At 40.9% G+C, this 21,270-nt stretch overlaps 1 protein-coding gene across 3 annotated transcripts in view; it reads left to right on the plus strand.

Annotated features, from left to right (window-relative positions):
* The window catches only part of NPAS3 (neuronal PAS domain protein 3), an 853,232-nt gene that overhangs the window by 815,314 nt on the left and 16,648 nt on the right, over positions 1–21,270 (plus strand). For all 3 annotated transcript variants that reach the window (XM_037737870.1, XM_017526774.2, XM_017526776.2), the window contains 2 exons: positions 7,900–8,093; positions 12,001–12,107. In XM_037737870.1, coding sequence (XP_037593798.1) covers positions 7,900–8,093; positions 12,001–12,107 — 301 coding nt within the window. The remainder of the gene's footprint in view (positions 1–7,899; positions 8,094–12,000; positions 12,108–21,270) is intronic.

Here is a 21,270-nt window from a genome sequence, read left to right on the forward strand (position 1 = left end):
CACCTCATTCCCATTTTAAACATGGGAAAGATCATGGAGTCCCAGAGAATTAATGCTTTCTATGTAATTGTAGACTTTTTATGCCATAGGACTGGTTTCTGCCAGGATTCTTTCCTAACTTTGGCTAGGATTCTCTCCCTGGAACCCAGTTTCACCTGCTCTCATATCTATCACCAGAGCTGCCATTAAGTTGAGCCCACTTGAAGTCCTGACAACCTAATTCCTGCTGGTCATCTATCCTTAAGGGCTGAAGCTTATTCACTTACTTCCTATATTGAATATCCCTGATCTTAGGGAAATTTGGGGGGATAAACTCCCAGAAAGAGCCCCACCATCCACTTGCTTCCTGAGTTGACAGCCGTCTCCATACACCGCCGATGACAGCACTCCAGGACCACCTCTCCTGTGGCATCCTCCTGGGCCCTGGAGGAGGTCTGCATTGCCACACAATCCCTGGATCCCACTTCCCCCTTGTGAAGCCAACTCTTCCCTGTTCTGCCTTTTCTTATCCCCAGTTGCTAAAGTCCCATTGTGACTTATGACAAAACCTACAGTTTTAGTTCTACAGTCAGCTTTTAGAACTAAAATCTCAGATGCTGTAAAGGGAAAGGAAATGCCATTCCACTGTGCTTCTGCCTCCCAGAGGATCTAAGAGCTCCTCTTTCAATTATGAGCCTTCTTCTCCATGGTACTTGCGTCTGTGGAAAAGTCCTTGGTTTCAGCTAAGGCTTGTTTTTATTGTTATTTGTTTTCTTCAGGCCTTGTGCAAAGAGAGACCTAGGTGGCATGAGTGAAACAGAAGCAGATCTGCTAGGGCAGATGTTCCAGCCGATGAATATAGTCTAAATCCTGGAAACCCCCCTCCCTATACATTTGCATGAAGTAATTTACACAAGGTTGATATTCTCATGCTGGTTCAGATTAAGTTGTTATGCTGTAGGCTAGATGTTTAGGTTCAGAAGACCTGGCTAAGCCCTTATCTTTCAGCAGGTTTCAGGCCACCTCAAAGCCCCCGTCACTTAAAAATAATTAGCTGACTCTCCCACCTGAGCTAGTGATTTGATAATCTGTATGCTAAACCAGACTTCTACAGAGGGAAAAAAAAGAAAAGGGACCACAGTGCCAGAAGGAAGCTTAATTTTTAAGGTAAATTTGGATTCCCTTAAAGGACAAGTGAAGAATCTCTGAAGATGCTCTACACCCAGGGACTCTGTCATTTTTTTTCTGTGCCTGCAGCCTTTTTTGCTCCCCTAGTTGCCTAGCCCTATTCTATACTTTACATTATATGTGGAAAATAATGCACAGAGTACTTGGCACTTCCTTTTGTTAAAGAGAACATTTTATATTACTAGAACTGAGATTTGGTCCTAAAAGAAAGGAGAATGGCTTCCAGAGGTATTTTTCTGTCATGGACTTTCTTTCCTCAAGTATCGACAGAGGGGAAGTTTTATCAAGGTCTTTGTGATGGGCTTGTTTATAATGAGAGGATATTAGTGGAGCACATCTAAGTGTGTATCACTAACAGAAAACTGAAAGGAGCATATGGCAGGAAGAGAAATATACATTCGCCCAAGCAATGTGGCTTGTTAACACTCCCACACTCATCCTAAACTCTGCGGACATGCATTTAACAGCATCACACACAGCCGCTCCTTGTAGCAGAGAAGAAAAATAAAAGTCAAACAATGATTTCCTCACTGTGGGATGATCAAATAATGCTAATGTGGACATTTTTATCAAAGATGATGGGATTTCAACTCAGAAATCTTGTGCATTCTGCTTCACTGTTGCTGGCATCTGGGCAGTGCTGTGTAAGGAGTTTAGAAAAATGAGTTTTAGCATTTTTGTACAGCTTTTTATGATGAAACAGGAACAATGAAAGGAAACACAAGGATTGAGCTCTTATATAAGACTGAGCTCAGGGGCGAAGAATCTTTTAGTTCAGAACGCACTTTTGAAGAATGGATGTAGATGAGATTTAAGACCAGACTAAGATGAACCTTTAGAGCACTGAGGCAGCTTTTACCCGGCATAAGCCAAAACAAAGCTTATTTCAATTCAGATATGATCCATAACATCCCCATTAATTAATTCTTAAAGTCAACTGCATTTGTCAATTTGCAGCTGTATTCTGAAACTCCTGCCCCCACTAAAGGGTTGTAAAGGAGGAGGTGGGGTAATGCTACGGCACAGGAGAGGCCACTCCATTGGGCATTTGGATATAGAACTCTCCAGAGATGAGTGAGAATCATAGGCATCATTGCCTGATTCTTTGACACCATTTTATACTTGAGGAAACCCTACCTTGCCAAGCTAGAAGACTTGCCAAAGTTACCAGAACCAGGACTGAAAGCAGATGTTCTCTTTCCCAATACAATGTTATTTTTCCCCCCACAATATTCCTTTCATTTTAAAGCAAGTAGTTTTTATAAAGTTTCATGGCTTTTGACATAATATTAGAATCTAGGCTTACGTATCTGTACACACCATCATTTTCCATTTGCCTACTTAACTTTACAAGGAAGCCTTGCCCATTCTTTGCTATGTTAGCAGTGGGATTGGTGATGGTATGGCAAGCTTGGCGTTTATGTTAGAATGGAATTGTGGATGGAGAAAAAGCGTGCTTAAGAGCTTTCAGAAATGTTCCATTTTTTAAATAAAATTATTGTGGCGCAAGAGGACCTCAATTTGGTGAATAAAAAAGGCAAAAATGTAGGTTGCCTGAGGCTTCAGCTACTCAAAGGGGGAAAATGCCTTTGGCACTCTTATCTGTGTTTTCTCCATTGGAAATTCTATTGAATTTCTTGGTCTTAACGATCACCTCCAGGAAGAACAAAAAAAACCTTCCATAACTATACCTTCAGCTATCATCACTTAAGTGCCTAATTCTTACTTTCATCTATCCCCTAGACACCTTCTCCAGCATCTTCCCAGGCTGCTAAAGTACAAACTGTTCACAGGGAAATCATCTTTGTCTTCACTGGTTACCATTTAGTCACCATTTAGCCTGTTGTCTTCATCATCCTATGGGACAGGCACAAAATTATGACAGCTCTTCTCAGGTCCCACTGCCAATTTCCATTGATTGCACTGGCCCTCATGGCCTCATCTCTGTCTTTTTTCCTGCTGACACCAATTGAAATTTTCCTGGATCCATTCAGCCAAAAGTATTTTCTTCCTACCCTGAACTCCTGAAGATCTTATTCCAAACCTTTCTTATGGAACATGTTGATTAATTAATCAAACTGTATTTGTTGAGCATATACTACACATCAGGCATATACCTAGGCACTTTGCACACATTTTCACTCTCTCCAAGTAGCCCTATAAGACTTGGGTTTTGTTTTGTTGTTTTTTGTTTGTTTTTGTTTTTTGACATAAGATCTTGCTGTGTCATCCAGGCTGGCATGCAGTGGAGAATCACAACTCACTGCAGCCTTGATCTCCTGGGTTCAAGCGATCCTCCCACCTCAGCCTCCAAATAGCTGAAACCAAAGACATAAACCAATAGGCCCAGCTAATTTTTTCATTTTTTGTAGAGATAGTGTTGAACTCCTGGGCTCAAGCAATCCTCCTCCCTAAGCCTCCCAAAGTACTGGAATTACAGGTGCGAGCCACAATGCCCAGCCTGGAAAACTTTTAAAATGTCACTGAATATTGATGCCAGGGCCCTACCACCCGAGATCCAGATTTAACAGCTCTCGGGTACAGCCTAGACATGGGGACTTTTCAAGACTCCGTGAGTGATTCCAATGTGTAGCCATGGTTGAGAGCCACTGGTGTAACTCCAATCCCATTTGCCAGATATTCTCGGATAGTTAGTATTACCTCTGAAGCTTTAAAACACAAACAAATGCTGGACCCTAGCCTAGTCCCATCAAATTAGAATCTCTGGGAGACTGAGTCTGGGAATTCACATATTAACAAAGCTTCACGAGTGACTCTGTATTATCAGGATCAAAAACCACTTTCTTGGTCAGATACTGAATCATCTCCCTCTCATGGTCATATTAGAAATAATTATAGATGTCTTTCCCCACCTCAGGGGCTGTAAACTCTTTGAGGACAGGTTTACATTTGATTCACCTCGATCAGCTTCCTGATACCTAGCAAGGTCCCTCATACATTATGCATTTTAGAAACTAAAGAACCAAGAAAATACCTTTCACTAACTTTATTAAGAAAACAAAGAACTGCCAGGCACAGTGGCTCATGCCTGTAATCCCAGCACTTTGAGAGGCCAAAGTGGGTAGATCAATTGAGGTTAGGAGTTCAGGACCAGCTTGGACAACATAGGGAGACTCTACTAAAACACAGTCTCTACTAAAAATAAAAAATTAGCAGTGCATGGTGGCACATGAATGTGATCCCAGCTACTCAGGAGGCTGAGGCAGGAAAATTGCTTGAACCTGGGAGACGGAGGTTGCAGTGAGCTGAGATCGCGCCACTGCACTCCAGCCTGGACTGCAGGGTGAGTAACACTCCATCTCAAGAAAAAAGAAATCTTTGCAGGCTACTTTTTTCTTTGTACAAGGTTTTAAATCTTTGATATACTAACCTGGAAAAAAAGCAAGTCATTTCATTTATCTTAGTATCCTAGTTATACAGCTATTAAGTGCCAGAGCTAGGATTTGAACCCATGAAAGAATTTGAAAAAATCAAATTCTTTTCTGTACATCTCAGGCCTTAAAAGCAACTATAAAATGAAAAATTCAGCTATCTACATGTTTGGATACACGCTGTCAGATGTGTTTCTGAAATTTGAACATAACCTGTCACCTGGCGGAGAAAAAGCTCTGTTGGCATCATGAAATGAATTTGGAAAAACTATGTTAATTTAAACCTAAAAATTGTGGGATCTAACAGGTATCCCTTTCTTCTCTTCAATTCCACCCTCCCTCAAACCCACACACATACATACAGACAAACACACCCTCTGATTGTTGTTTGACATTTCTTGACAACTATTTACTTACTGCTCTGGTAATCTTCTTAGATTTTTTTGTTTGTCTTTCTTTTTAGTTTGTGCTACTTCTCAAAGATTTTTCAAATAACTTGAGCTTCTGGTTATAAATGAAATCTTTCGCAAGGCGTGGTGGCTCACGCCTGTAATCCCAGCACTTTGGGAGGCCAAGGTGGGTGGATCACAAGGTCAGGAGATCGAGACCATCCCAGCCAACATGGTGAAACCCCGTTTCTACCAAAAATACAAAAATTAGTGGGGCATGGTGACACATGGCTCTTATCCCACCCACTTGGGAGGCTGAGGCAGGAGAATCGCTTGAACCAGACAGCTGGAGGTTGCAGTGAGCCGAGATAGCACCACTCCGCTCCAGCCAGCCTGGTGACAGAGTAAGACTCCATCTCAAAATAAAATAAAATAAATAAAATCTTTTCAAAAGTTCATATGCAGTTTACTTAAGATAATAAATTGGCATGTGGCATATGCTTCTAAAGTTTCATTCAATGTGAATGTGCACACAGGCATAACTAAGTTGAAGTGATACCTCAGCAAGACATAGAAACCTGGGTTCTGGGCACTATTTGCCGTTTACAAGCTAGGTGACCTTGGACAGGGATGAGCTTTCTGAAGCCTCCTTCTTCACCTAAAATTTAAAAGGGAAAGGAATGAAGATAGACCCTCCCAAATTTTCTTCCGAATATGAAATGTTATGATCCTTTAAAATAGTAAGTCATTTATTAGGCTTTTGATCAATACCAAATTAATACTTTGTCCTTGTCCTTACTGGTTGATATTTTTAAAGACAGAGACATCATAATAAAATGTGTAGATGTCTTTACAGTTTATAGTCACTTATCTCCATTTCACAGAAAAGGAAATTGAGACACAGAGAGGCTACGTGACTTGCCCATGGTGACAGAATCAGAAACTTGCAAGTCTAGATTCCTGCTGGACCCAACTTTGACCCCCTTCAATACCATGATGGCCACAGGCAAAGCTGGAGATCAGAGGCCAGGTGAATCTGATACACCGACAGCTCCTGCCTGGTTGCCTATCTACCTTCCAAAAATGTTTTCCAACCCAGACGCCTTTAAATTGCTTTGGAATGGAATACCAAAATGGGGATTTATTTAGCATATCATTTCTGGATGTGTGTTTTCCTGAGCATTTATAGATCTGTGTTTTTCCAAGAAGCTGAATGTTCCTGATAAAACAAGACAGATAATGATAAATGAGCATCTATGTAAGCCTAGCTGGGAGGAGGACCAGGGACTGTTAACACCCCTCCTGTGAAGTTAATCCTATTTCTTTTAGCTATTTCTTTATTAGTTAATGAGGTCTTGCAAAAATGTGTGTCTGTGATGGTGTTTTAGCATCCTTGCCTCTAGGAACATTTTCAAATATTCATAAAGTAGCTCATCTGACCAAAGCTTAAAGCAAAGGTGCATTAAGTATGAATTTAGTCAACTTCAAATGTGGGTGGTCGAAAAGCTGCTGCTGAAATAACCTAAATAATCCTCCTTATTGATGTTTCCAGATCCGCAGCTGTGGGCGCAAATGTGAAGGGTGACAGGAAAGAGGTATTATTTAGAACAGCTAGGACTCTGAAGGGCAGCCCTGTAAGCTTTGGTCCTGCTTCCTGACTGACAGTAGTGTGGGCTCGCTATTGAAAAACTGAGTAACTTAAGAGAAACAAAAATAAAATGGAAAAGGAATTGCCAGTCGAGCCCCTAGGAAGGATAGCAGACGCTAGATCATATTGTTCCTGGGAGGCAAGAGACCTACTTCCCACTCCAGTTCCTTAGAGCAAAGGAGGGAAAGTAGAATCTCAAAAGATAGTTTCGCACTCAGTGATAGATTTGCAGCTGCAAAGCAAATATGGAAACTCAGCCACTAAACCAAACTCCATGGTACTGTGAATCATGGCAGTTACTTCTATTGCCTGGCTTTGGAGGATTCCCCACACAGTAGCAGGGTCTTGGGGACACAGCTAGAGTTCACATGCATGTGTGTGCACACACACACACACCCAGCCCTTCCTTCCGCATCCTGAGGCATAGCAGCACACATCCTTCCTATTTTTTACCCTTATATGATTTTGTTTCCCCAGAGCATCATTTGAGTAAGTTCTCACTATGGCTCTTCTATGTGCAGTTCATACACAAAGGTTTGCTTGGTTCCAGGTGGCCTGGACTATTTTGGGCAAGAAACTGAAAATTACAGCCCAGTATTTTCCTTCCTATTTCTGAGCAAATACCTCTGAGCTGCCACTAAGATGGTTCAAGTCTTCCTGACCCTACTTTAGTATGAGCTCCAGGGACAAATCATGGGCCAAAGTCCTCTGACCATCAACCCCATAGGGCACTGCAATAAATCACTGTACCCCTGGGAACTCAGTGCTGCCTACCAGGAAATATCTATCCTCGAAAGAACCCATTCATGTCATTGCCACTGAGTGTTTTATTCATTGGAGTCTTTGGCCTTTTGCAATATCAACCCCTGAATGAAGGAAGGCTCAGAGCCACACATCTGAAAGGAGACTGCCATGTAATCCCACTCAAGTACAGACTTGGAAAGAAACAGACGTCGTCCATTAATAAGGGCTAATAATGCAAACGTTTCCTTTTGCAGCTCAGTCCTCAACTTTTTGGTCATTTTATTTGGTTTTGAATTTCCCCTCAATGTGAAAAAAAGTGCTTTAAAAATAGCAAAAGCATCGTAAGAATGCTGCCTTGAGGAAGGCTTGGAGCGTAATACTGCTGCTTTTGTGTCTCTTGCCACAAGGACACTGAGGGCATGCCGACGGCCATTATGATTAGAGAAGATACAAGCTAATGTTGGTTGTTCCAGATGTAATTTTGCATTTCTCAAAAGAAATGCTGTTATATCTGGGACGTAAATTTGACTGGTGTCCTGTACTTAATGTTCTTTTACAGGTGATTCACATAACGGGCCGGCTACGCCTGAGAGTGTCGCTGTCCCACGGGAGGACCGTCCCCAGCCAAATCATGGGTCTCGTGGTTGTTGCACATGCCTTGCCTCCCCCGACGATCAATGAAGTCAGAATTGACTGCCATATGTTCGTCACTCGAGTAAATATGGACCTCAATATCATTTACTGTGAAAATAGGTACTTTGTTTTTGTTTTCATTTGCCCTGTTGCACGTTGCACATTGGTGAGGGTTGCGTTTCGGCCGTCTGAAGGATGGTACTGTCCCAGTGAGACTCATTCTAAATCCTGATCTTGTTTTGTAATGGCCGCTTGCACTGACACCAAACATGTTTTTTTATTTAAAATTTGCATTGCTGCCCTGATTTACGTTAGGGACAACAATTAAATGAATCGGGATACCCAGGCATCCCATTTTGGCTGAGAACCCAAGGAAAGAGCAGGGCTTAGATGCCATTGGAAAAATGATGCAGTAAAATGTACTGCCTGTTGCCTCCGTGGGACCCCTCCTGACTACCTCGAGGGCCCAGCCTCATGGTGGTCCATGTTCACATAGACACTAAGCATGGAAAGAACAAATGAGACTCTGAGGCCCCCAGAGGAAACAGGATGAAAAAGAAATTTGCAAAGCCATTAAATAAAACTTTGTCATCCTGAGGATTTCACTTTTATAAATTAAGAAAAAGATGACTCATCATATAAATGAGTTGGCAGTTCTTCCTCAAGACTAAGCTTTTATAAAAGGACTTCTTAACCTCTGGTTTAAAAGTTCACTTTTTCCATTAAGCACGAAGCAAGGGACAAGGAAATGGGACAGTGCCCCTTCAGACCTTTCACCTAGAAGTCAGCAGCCCATCAGCAGACTGATTTGAACAGGAAGTCACGGGGTACAGGGAGGGCAGTGGAGAGGAACCACCCACGTAGCAAGTGTGGGAAGGAAGCTTTGGCAATACTATCCATCCCTGGGTGCCACAGGGAGAATTACTGAGTCAATTTGGGAAGGATGCTTTTGCAGCACTGTTGTCAGGCTTGTTCACTGAGCCCTGTGAGTGCCCTCAGAGGAGAAACTTAAGAGCAGAATGGTCAAGTGACTTGGGGAACTGACCTCGCCAGAGACTAGCCAAGAAGATAGCCCCTGCATTTAGTCCACTGGGGAGCTCTGAAGATGTTGAGATCAAATTGGAAACTGCCTATTATTTCTGACCAGGATCCGATTCAAAGGAAAGAATTCACCCTGGGAAAAGATACCCACCTGAGCTATAAGTGTTCAATAGGGTAGATCTCATGAACCTGTTGCTGTTATTTGATAAGAAACTCTGAATCTGCATTTCAAGTTTTGTTGGCATTTATTAAACAGTTTATCATCATGACATCGTGGGTATGTCTAAGGTATTCTGGAAGGGCCACAGAACATCAGGAAAGACACGTTAGCCAGAATGCTTCGCTGGAGTTGGCAGGTCTTAATAAAGATGGCTGGCATTTACTGATCACTTACTACACACGGGCATGTGCAAAGCTCATCACCTACACATTTCACTTAAGCTTTAGGGCAGTTCTGTGAGGCAGTTGCTGCTGCCATCTCCATGACCTTTGGGCAATTTCAGCTGAGAGAGAAACACTGACTGACTTGTCCTCAGTCAAGAGATTAAAAAGCCCATGTACTTGCTGCCTCCTGTGGAGTCTCCCTGGAGTCTCTTTTCCTTTTCTTCAGAAATCAGACTAAATGGCAAGCGACTGGACACAAAACCTCTGAGGGGGACTTTTCATACATCTGTACCCATGAAAGAACCTGGTTACAACCCAGTCCACAAAGCTATTTCTCCTCTGATTAAAAATGAAGAATGCTAGAGAAGGAGATCCACCCAGGAAAGACGGGAAGACAGACATCAACTCAGAGCATGGACTATGGCTTTGCCTCTTTGAAAACACAAGTCAGCTCTCTTGATTTAGACTACCAGCCACCTCTTCCTCCAAAGAACAGAGCCTCATCTTATTTACCAAACTTCCAATGATTGTCCTATCCTAAAACATCACTTAATTTCCATTCCTGTGATCAACTCATTAATTCTTTTGACAAGCTCCATGTACCCGAATGCCTCATGGTGCTACTCTAGTAATTGAGATCATTTTCTGTGACCTGCTTTTGGCATTTTTCTTCCTCAAAAAAAAAAAGAAAGAAAGAAAGAAAGAAGCTTTTCACAGTCCCCTATTAGCCAATACAATACAGCATTTTTCCCATCTGCAGAAGATAGTAATTATGAAAAATACCTGTATGAAAGGTAATTGCATATTTGCTCTGAGGAAAAAACATATTGTGTGCCAGGCACTATGCTATGTTAATTTCATTCCATTCATTCATCCCCTCACCAACCTCTTGGATTGTTATACAGATGAAGAAACTGAGGCTCAGAGTAAAAGATGCCATCAGGATTCTGATCCTGATACAGGCCATCCAGCTGGTCTGGTGCTTTTGAGATATATGTGAAGAGACCCTCAAACACCAGGCTAGTCACATTCACCACAGTAACAGGCTCTGGTACAGAGAAGGGCTTGGATCGGTTTGAAGGATTTAATTCAAGAAAAGAATAAACTAAAGAAATGCCTTCCCTAAAGAATGGAGTGCCTTTTTCCTGGGGTTTATTATTTAATTAGGGAATTGTTAACTAGAAACTAAGCCTTGCTCCTTGACTCCACAGCCCATTCTTCTCTGCATTCCCAAGGACAGCCTCGGGCAAAGCCGACATCAGCTTTCAGAGGAGCTGGCAAATTTCAGAAACACCAATGAGGGAGGGTCTTTTAATGACATCCTTGTTCCTTCATTTGCAGAAATGGGGTGTCAACTGTGCTTGGAAAATAGCTAATGGTTTTAGGAAAATGCCAACTAATCTGTTTCATACCAGAAACCCAGGAAATCCTTAGAAAACCCTACTTTTTATTTTCCCAATCAATCTTATCTTACCAAAAACCCTAGTTTGGCCAAAAATATTATTTAAATTGCTAGACACTGAGAAATTCACTTGCTGGGTAATATATTTTAATTATGTTTCTTTTTTTGTTTGTTTTTCTTTCTTATTTCCCTGCCTTCGGGGCCAGAAAACTCTCCAACAATGATCACATGTGTTTCTTAAATGTGTCATTTCTAAAGATTTATTTCATATTTGAATAGACCATATGCCGTAAGTCATTAAAAAAAAAACACATGAAGAGTAAAGAGAATAAATTAAACAAAAAATATATTCCACTTTGGACTGACCAAAAGGAATCTGCACTTGGTAGTACAGAGGGTAACACGCGTTTTGACATGTTTGCGTAAACCAGGCAGATTCCCCGAACATGTTTTCCAATTTGGGTTCTATTTTTCCGTGCTCTGCCTGAGGACATCGACGTCTGGACAATCAGTGACAGAGGCTTATACACACATACTGTCGAGCATAAGCCTGGAAGAGCTGCTGAAATGGTTTAAAAGTTTTTGTGTGGAATCCACCACAAAGTACCAGTTAAAAGGGCCAGGAGTGAAAGCTGAGCTCCCAAATGACTAAGACTAAAAAAGATAATACCCCCAGGCATCTGTGTGTCTCCGCATTTAAATTATATCCCTTGAAATGCCAATTTGGACTTTGTGCCAAGAAGCTGCTGAAGCCCTTTTTCATGGAAATACCCAATAGAAGACCAATCTGTTTAAATGAAAGGTGTCTCTAATCATTTGGTATAAACATAACATGTTTTTATTTTATTATGTAACCTTGAATTATCTTGGCCTGTAATAAGGATATTGCATTGTTACTGATTCTCAATAATTTCATGGAATTATGTTGTCTAAATGTGCATTTTTAATGCCAAAGGAAGAGAAAAACCTATCTAATTATTTAAACACAATTGCTCAATCTAACACATTTCCTACTTTTGAAAAAGACTGTTATGTGTTAAAGAAATAATCTTATCTATAAAGGGTTTTCCTTCACAGTGCCACCTCCTCACAGGTACAGTAGTATAATGAAATGTGTCAGTAGATCTGTTTCTAAGTTATTTGACAGTTTCTTTATATTTCCTCCCTTCTGAATTCCAGCCTGTGTTCTTCTCTTTGTAGGATTAGTGATTATATGGATCTGACCCCTGTAGATATCGTAGGGAAGAGATGCTACCACTTCATCCATGCTGAAGACGTGGAGGGCATCAGGCACAGTCATTTGGACTGTAAGTACCTCCTGTGTGGGGGAATAACCCGGGCTGATGTCAGCTCTCTCTGAGGCTCGTTTGGTGTCAGTGCTGACTTTTCCCTTCATCTTTCCTGCGTACATTTCAGATGACTGTCAGTGTGCAGTGAGAAAAAGTGAGACATAAATCATTTCAACTTGTGTTAGAATTAGATTGAAAGTTGGACCTCAGGCCCAGAGAAATTGCTGGATCTTTAGGCACTCACCCAGAATTCTGTGGTGTCTCTCCTATGAAGTGGTGGGGGAACCTCTGTCTTCAGTGCTTCCTTGACCCTTTCATTTTCTGGAGAGCAACTTCCACCCTGAAATTTGTGGTCTCAGTTTCAAAATACACATAGGAGAAGACAAGTTCAAATAAGCCAGAGCCTTATAAAAATGCCTACTTCCCGAGCAACAAAACTTAGGGGCAAGCCAGGGAGATGGGGCAGAGCACATTGTGTGGAGACAGCAGCTCTCGAAATCAGTGTTTTCACTGTTTCTGGAAAAAGACTTATTCAGAGGAGTAGGTATCTCCAACCCTCAACTCCTGGGAGATGGTAATTAATCTCAGCTCTTTGAATATGGCTCCCAGCCCCCAAGCCACAGGCTCCAAAAGACCTTCTGTGCATGTGAGCAAAGCGGGAGCATCGGTGATGTGGCTGGGCCAGCAACACACCAGCAGCATTGTGCGGAGCCCACTTCCCACCACCATGGCTGTGCACGCTGTCCATGGAAGGGGTCTGACTACAGCACTGATCTGGTGGCTCTCTTCTGACCAGAGGTCCTTTTTATGAGCATTCAGTAGACTCTTCCTGAAAGAAGAGTTCTTCCCCCTATACCCAGCTATGTCCCTAGAAGGTTCTAACCCCAGTTTGGACCTCTGAGTTAAAATACAGCCACATGCCACTTAGCCATATTTTGGTGAACTACCTACCATATATATGATGGTGGTCCCATGAGATTATGACACTGTGTTTTTACTGTACCTTTTCTATGTTTAGATACACAGATACTTACCACTGTGTTACAGCTGCCTACAGTATTCAGCATAGTAACATGCTGTACAGGTTTTAGTCTAGGAGCAATAGCCTATACCTTACAGCCCAAGTGTGCAGTACGCTACACCATCTAGGTTTGTGTAAGTGTGCACTCTGTGATATCCACACAATGATGCACAATGATGCCTAGCCACGCATTTCTTACAACAGATCCCCATCATTAAACAACACATGGGTGTATATGCAAGGCACCACAAATGAGATGTGACAGCCTAAAGCTGAAGTGTTTATGCAGAAAAATATTTGCCTCCTCTCCCCTTTCTTATCATGGCCAAAGAGAGTTATTTCATATCTTTCCTGCCCGTTGCAATTATTTCTTCATTGCGTACTCAGAAACATGGAGATGTCGAGCTAGCCAGAGTCTCAAAGTATGAATATCCTGTACTGTGTTTTTAACCCTGTGTTGGCAACACTGACATGGAACCAGGTTCAGAGTCAGAATCTGTATATACCACGTATCTGGAAAGAGCCTGCCTCCAACGCAGCAGGTTCTACTCCAACACAGAGCGTGTGTCTTGATATTGCACACAAGGGATTTAGGGAACACACTTGTTGCTGAGCATGAATGGGTGTCGTGTATCATAGAAGCAGATGGCTCTTCAATTAATTGGGGAAAAAATGACGCGGTTTCCTGAAAAGAAACATCAGGTTCTTCATTGCTCAGAGTTTAGAGAAAATGGAGAAAAATCAGGATCTTTGGAAGAAGCCATGGATATATTTTTGGAATAATATAGGCTAGAGATCTAGACTTCACAAATGAATGTATTGTTTTTAGGACACTGTCATAGACCATGTGTGTAGAGAGTGCGATGCCTTCTCATTTTGGAATCTTAATTAAGGTCTAAATTCAGAAAGCTGATGCTGACCAAAAAAAAAGAACTTTGTCTTCCTCAGTTATTATTTGGAAAACATCATGCTGTCTCTCTGGGATTTGATTTACAGCTTGAAGAAACACAATTCCTCAGGAACAGTGAGCAAGGGCAGTTCATTTCTCCCCATTAAGCAAAGGTCTCCAACAAATATGTTTGATGCCTTTCTTTCCGATTTACTTTTATCTCATTTTCCGTAGCCAGAATAATTTGAGAGTGCTGAAAATAAACCACTCCACCATTCACTATTGTGCTATTCTCCTAATTTTTCTGGTATCTTGCCAACTAATAAACAGAGAAGGTATGCTTTCAAATTCTGTGATTTTTTTCTTACTTGATATTGACATACTGGCTATTGCTTTATGATTCAGCCTACTAACAATGATTGGGTTCATTCTTTTAACTCATATACATGACTTCTAATTTTGAGTTCTTTTAATAACCTTAAACACATGAAAAACAAATAGAATGAGCTGATAATTCTGCATAGTAAAATACACTTCACATATTTAGCTATCATGCTGTGGAATAACTCCACAATGTCAAGTAGCACACAATTAGTAAAACTGTAGGGGGAGGAAAAAGAGTGTTTTGATCCTGAAGAAGTTTGATCCTAATCAGATTGAAATTTCAGTGTTCTTGTAGTGCTTAATATCTTCAATCACACACAAAAAAAATCAACCTGATTCCAATGTCAGGTTTTGCATTCTGTGACTGAAATAAAATGCTAAAATATACAAATGCATCTCGCTTTGTACAATAAACATTAACATCATTATAAAGTAAGATTGAGTCTAAAATTGTGTGATGGAATGTCTGATGTTTACCTAATTCTCAAACCAAAGCCAGCCCAGTAACAAAATGACAGAGCATGTAATAAGTCCTGGTTGTGTAAACACTGGAAGAAAAGGCAAAACGCCAGCACAGCATCTTGCTTGTCCAAAGCCCTAGGCTATTACCGAAGGAGGCCTCCAATGTACCTTCTTGGCAGGAGAAGGTCATGGCGACATAGAATCAGGTCAAGAATAAGATAGAATTCTAAAACAAAGGGATGGTTAAAAAATAAACCACATTAACTATTTAGTTTTTTTCCTAGAGCTGTTGGCACAATTCCTGGTTCTGTCCTGAAAGACAGGTTATAGTCCTCTGATAATGTTTCTGCTTTTTAACTATCTGTCTTATGCTCCAGTTTATCAATAAAACTTTTTTTTTAAAGACTTACTAGTCTTTGATAACCAAAAATACTATCTTCATCACTTATGTCTTTTTTCCTTGCCTAGGCATCTATAAATCCATAAATGAACTTGTCTCTAAAATAAGAAAAGAGGAATATCAGTTGTACCAGGATTACAACTCTGATAAATTGAACCAAGAACTTAGACCATCTGCTCTTCCACTAAGTTAACATGAGATGACTGATAGTTCATGGATTCCAACATAAAAAATCAGTAAGAATCACATTATTGATACCAACATCGTAGGTTAGTAGAACTACACTCTAAAACCAAGGGAGTTTTAGGGGCCCCTTCTTTCACACTGTGACCAAAGAGCTCTGTGATTTCTTTTGTTTAAAACCAATTTCACCAATTCTTTAGGTCAAATCAACATTTAAAGATTAGAATTTTAAACCATTTATATTAGCAATTTTGGGGGCATCTTCACCTTTTCTTCCCTACAGTTTTCCATTGCTTAGGAGGTACTGACTTGAGAGGTGATCACTAACACCTTCCCACAGTTACACACTCTGGTCACCTATGGTGTCTGTGTGGCTCTTCAATTATGAGAGGTTTCAGTGCAACCACCTACCACTCTACCTCTGCCTATAGCCCCCCAAAAATAGAATGCTAAACCAAACAGAGATGCATGCTTTGCACTGCTCTTTATTTCCATTTAATTCAGCCCTTTGTCTAGAGAAGGAGCTGAATCTGTCTTGAGATATTCCTAGGGTTCTTTGTGGGTCAAATCAGCAACAACTTTCTAAAACCTTAAAGAGTGGCCTAGGGGAAAACTTCCTTTCTCTTTATGAGGTTCTGCTCCACCAGTGAGGCTTAAGGCTCTGGAGCTGTGGGATTTCAGAGAAAACGAGCCAGAGACTGTAGGTGTGGTGGCAGTTTTTTTCCTTCCTAACACCTTACCCAGTCTGAGAAAACTCTGGAAGAGTTTTTCAGAAAGACAGAAGGACTTCAGATTGTCTTTGAGATCATATGCAGTTAAAAAGTATGGCCTATCCAATATACTTGGGGGCTGTATATATAAAAAATAAAAAATAAAAACTAGTAGCTTAAGTGTTTATTTCTTAATTATAAACTTCTGTACTTTCTAACAAAACTAATATACAGCTACCTGATATAATGCATTCCATGCTGTTTTGCATCAATAACCCCTACACTTCCCTCCTGAAGGCGTCTCATCGCCAAATGCAAGCAGACTGCTTAATGCAGGACTAATTAGTATATCCCCTTCCAGTCTGCAGGCCCTCTATTGTAATTCCTTCCCAGCTCATTTTTTTCCACAACCGAGCATCAATCAAAGTAAGTGCCCTGCCTGCCTAGGCAACACAAGATGTCCTCCATGCATTTGTCATCTGCCACACAAACAAAGGGGGAATTTAATTGTTGGTTTGGGTATGCAGCCACTGCACACAGAAACGGAAGCTGCAAGTGAAGGAAAGAGAAGGTGGCAAGTTTGATGGGTGGGCCAAATGCAGATAGCACAGGGGACTTTTTTCTGTTCTCTGATCTCAGCATTTTTTCAGGGGTGGGTCTTCAGGGATTTAGCTGCAACCTGGTCATTGGCTGGACTTTCCCCAAAGCAAATAACCTGGACTTTCCCCTTCTGCCATATGAATATGAAAATTCCCATGAAAGGAAATGCATGTAATAGCTACCATGTCTGACTTTCTTCAGAAGCCAAGTCAGCCTTCATCGTGTGCCTGGCCATTAACTGAAAAACAACTGTCACAAGGAGACAAGATAAAGGCAGGTTTTTATGCAGGAGTGAATTTGTATTATTTTGTCTTACTTTTTTTGGTGGGGGAGGTGGTGATGGTAGGTACCGACAGAGAGACGGTGCTCGTTTTGGCTTTTCAAGTCCATAGGCACGCAAGCACAGAGATCAGCGAACAGCGAGAGGGCTGAACTCCAGGCGCACATCCCTGCTGGGCTTGCTACACTGTGCATCAGTGGGGCAGTGGCATTGGCACCCCCTGCGAACTCACAGAGACTCAGGATTAGAGGCTTTTCCCAGTTCGAATCTGCAGGTAGCAAGATCCCCAGCTGACTCATATTCATGTGAAAGCTTGAAAAAGTACAGACCATTCTAGTATTTAGAAGGCACTATTTTACGTGAAGTAAACGGTAAATATAAACTGAGTATGTCAGTTTTCTTTTCCTCTCAAATTGTATGAATTCTGAGACTAGCAGCAAAAGGTGAGTAGTGAAGTAACTCTGAGGGTACTTGATCAGTATTCAAATGAAACAAGAATAGGATTACTTGATAAAGAAGCTGACTTCTTTACAAAGATGTAAAGTTTTAAATATCAACGGGAAAAATTTAACAGAGTATACATAGTAGTAATAGGCAACCTACTAAGCAAAAGATCTTACTGGTTTTTTCCTCGGGTGAATATTTTCTTATGTGTACTTGACTGTGTGAATGAATATGAGCAGTAATTTTTGTTACTGTTCAAGTTCATCTAACATTGTGAGCACTTACTATATGCAAAGCCTGTGTCATTGCTACGAGGTTTCAAAAACAACTAAGGTGTGGTCTCCACCTTCGAGGAGCTTACATACTAGTAGAGAATGCAGCGTGAAACAGCCAATTCTCAATAACTGGTATAAAATGAGTCTGTTAAGTTGAAAGGACAAAACACAGAAACCCCAGACATGAGAGCAACCAAGGAGAGGATGGAGAAAAAGCCCTAGGGCAGGCAGATTTTCCCTGGGCTTTGAAAGAGGATGGCCAGAGAGATGGAGGAGTGGTCTCAGGCATTGCAGGCTTGGAAGGGCGTAGGAGAGACACAGAATCCAAACCCGTGATCTTTTCTGCCTCCCCAGAGAGCAAGCTAGAACTTTGATTTGACTGACACATTCTAATAACATTCTCACATGGATTCGGGAGCTTTTCCTTATTATTATTTCAATTAGTAGCTGATTTTATTATAGTTTTTGAAAAACTTTATATTCAACAAAAAATAACCCATTGCTCTTATAAGGCATGATCTGAAGAAGAAAAAAAAAATCAATACCTCTGAGTCATCCATTTTAACCTAAATCAATTAACCTAAATAAAATCATTCCATTACTTCTTATAATGGCATCTTGTTGTCAATGTTATACAACTATTTTTGAACTGTTTCCTGAAAACATTTATTTAATGATACCCTACATATCTCAAAAAACCTCATTCAAACTTTTTTTTAACACAAATGAGTGGCAGAGGATTTTGGGGGCTGTTGTTGTTGTTTGAGATGGAGCCTCACTCTGTCACCCAGGCTGGAGTGCAATGGTATAATCCCGGCTCACCGCAACCTCCGCCTCCTGGGTTCCAGCAACTCTCCTGCCTCAGCCTGCCGAATAGGTGAGATTACAGGTGCTTGCCACCACGCCCAGCTAATTTTTGTATTTTTAATAGAGATGGGGTTTTACCATGTTGGCCAGGCTGGTCTCGAACTCCTGACCTCAAATGATCCACCCGCCTCCCACTCCCAAAGTGCTGGGATTACAGGCATGAGCCACCACGCCCAGCCAAGTGGCAGAGGATTTAATTCTGTATGTGTCTAACATACAACAGTTTTTCCATACATGCAGAGTTCACTAAAGATCAGGTTACTCAAACCTCTTTATGAACTCCCACATCTTTTCTGGCTTCCTAGAACTTTTGGTGGGGGCATATCAGCTAGAATGCATCTGGTTACAAGTAACAGAAAATCCCAGAAAAAATGACTTAACTTTCATTATCAAAAGACTTGTTTAGAAGATCAAGATAACATCCCCATCATCGATTCCTCATAGGGCAATATCCAAAATGAGGAAAGGGTCCACCAGTGTTTTGTGTTCATTTGAGAGTGCACAGAAAACCTTCCCAGAAGCGCTTCACCCCCATACCACAGCAGGCAGGGAAAGCCCCTTGTGTCTCATAGTCCCATGTGTCATGGAGTGCCCAAGCCTAAGCCACTCACTGGCAAGGGTCTAGAATCACTAGATCTGGCTTAAACAATCAAGGTTTATTCTCCTGGGAGTTAGGAGGAGGCCATCCAAAATTAGACTTCTGTTGTCCAGGAGGAAGTGGCAGAACAGCTGTTGAGCGGACAGTCAACTATGACTGCTACATGGAATAATCTATGTTTTCAGAACAAACTACTTGGACTTCTAAAAATCTACATAATGGATGAACAAATGGAATTGTTTGGGCTCCTGGAAATATTTCTGATTTTCTGAAACACTAGGTTTTATATACCTGTGCCTCACTACTTATATATTTCTTTTTAAAGATGTTTAGGCCGGGCGTGGTGGCTCACACCTGTAATCCCAGCACTTTGGGAGGATCATGAGGTCAAGAGTTTGAGACCAGCCTGACCAACATGGTGAAACCCTGTCTCTACTAAAAATTCTAATAATTAGCCAGGCATGGTGGCACGCGCCTGTAGTCCCAGCTTCTCAGGAGGCTGAGGCAGAAGAATCGCTTGAACTTGGGAAGTAGAAGTTGCAGTGAGCCTAGATCACACCACTGCTCTCCAGCCTGGGTAACAGAACGAGACTCCCATCTCAAAAAAAAAAAAAAAAAAAAAAAAAAAAAAAAAAAAAAAAAAAAAAAAAAAAAAAAAAAAAAGATGTTTAGTGGATTTAACAAAATGATTGCCTCCAGAAGCACAAGGCCCACCAGAGACAAAATAAATCTGAGTATAAGGTCCACATCATCCCTGTGTCTGTTTTCAGTTTTCCCTACTCCCAAATCAGATTAACTGCTTCAGTACTTTAAAATGCTTATTTGTTAAAGGGAGGTAAAGAATTCACCCAGCCCAAGTCAGATCTCCTTGAGCTTCCATAGACCTATATACCACCATTCCACCTACCACACAGTTGTCCCTGTTATAAACTTATTAGTGAGAATGATTCATAAGCATCTCTTTCTCATTCAAAGGCAAGTAGAGGTAAATCCCTGTTTCCAGAGTGAATAAAACTTTTTCAATAACCTTTCACAGTAGAGACTTCCACTTGACTTTCATTGCCCAGTGTTTCATCATATTCTAAACCTAAACCAATCACTGACAAGGGAAATGCAATTATCAAGACTCATGGAGAGTGACGCAGGAGGACAGGCCCAGGACACATTTTGCACACGCTGATATCCCCTTGTGACTAGCACAGAGTAGGCACTCAAAAAAAAAAAAAAATTGATTGAATAAATTCACCATTTCCCTCAGTTCCTACCCCTTAAATCCTTCTTCATTCCATGTTGAAGAGTTCACTGCTTCTCATTTTTATAACAAATCCCCCAAAAAAGAGAAGGTATAGGTCCTTAAAAAAATACTTTATCCTTAACTATTTTAGGTTGAGAAGGGAATGAATGAGTGGGACTGAAACTCCCTGGCTGGTCTGAAAACAGCTTGTAAAATGCTGTGATCTCAGATGTCCCTCGTGCCAACAACTATTTTTATTCTTCTTGTCCTAGAACACTATCAGTGTTTAAAACCTTGTTCCTCAATTCAGTACATTATCATGAAGAAGAGGGGAATTTATTTTTTAAACTTAAATTGACGTGTTCTAAATCAATGAAAAGTTTTCTGCATGATTCAATATTAACAGTTAATAAAAATCTATCAATTGGCAGTGGTATAGGAAAAAAACCTCTCCTGAGGTTGTAAATCACACAGATGGCAATTCAAGCAGGGCCTGCCATTAGCGTATTGGGGGGGAAATCCATAGATGATGCATCGTCATTCACAAAACATCCACAGGTCTTCTGTCCTTAAGCTCATAACTCACATTAAGTATCAAATATCCTTCAATTTTACCAAATATTGTTCAGCATATAGATTTACAAAAAAAAACCTAAAAACCAATTTCTGGATGCCTGCTATTTAAGACATCTAGCTCACTAATTACAAAATCTATAGAAAAGTCTGCATAGCATCAAAGCCTTGGTTGATCCTATGAGCAGTTCTAAATGAAAAACTGTCTCTTTTGCGAGTAAATAAAGCACTTAATGCAGTTTCTGGCTATAATTGTGTTTC

Source organism: Cebus imitator, unplaced genomic scaffold (genome assembly GCF_001604975.1).
Source record: "Cebus imitator isolate Cc_AM_T3 unplaced genomic scaffold, Cebus_imitator-1.0 Scaffold44, whole genome shotgun sequence".
In the NCBI taxonomy this organism is placed as follows: Eukaryota; Metazoa; Chordata; class Mammalia; order Primates; family Cebidae; genus Cebus; species Cebus imitator.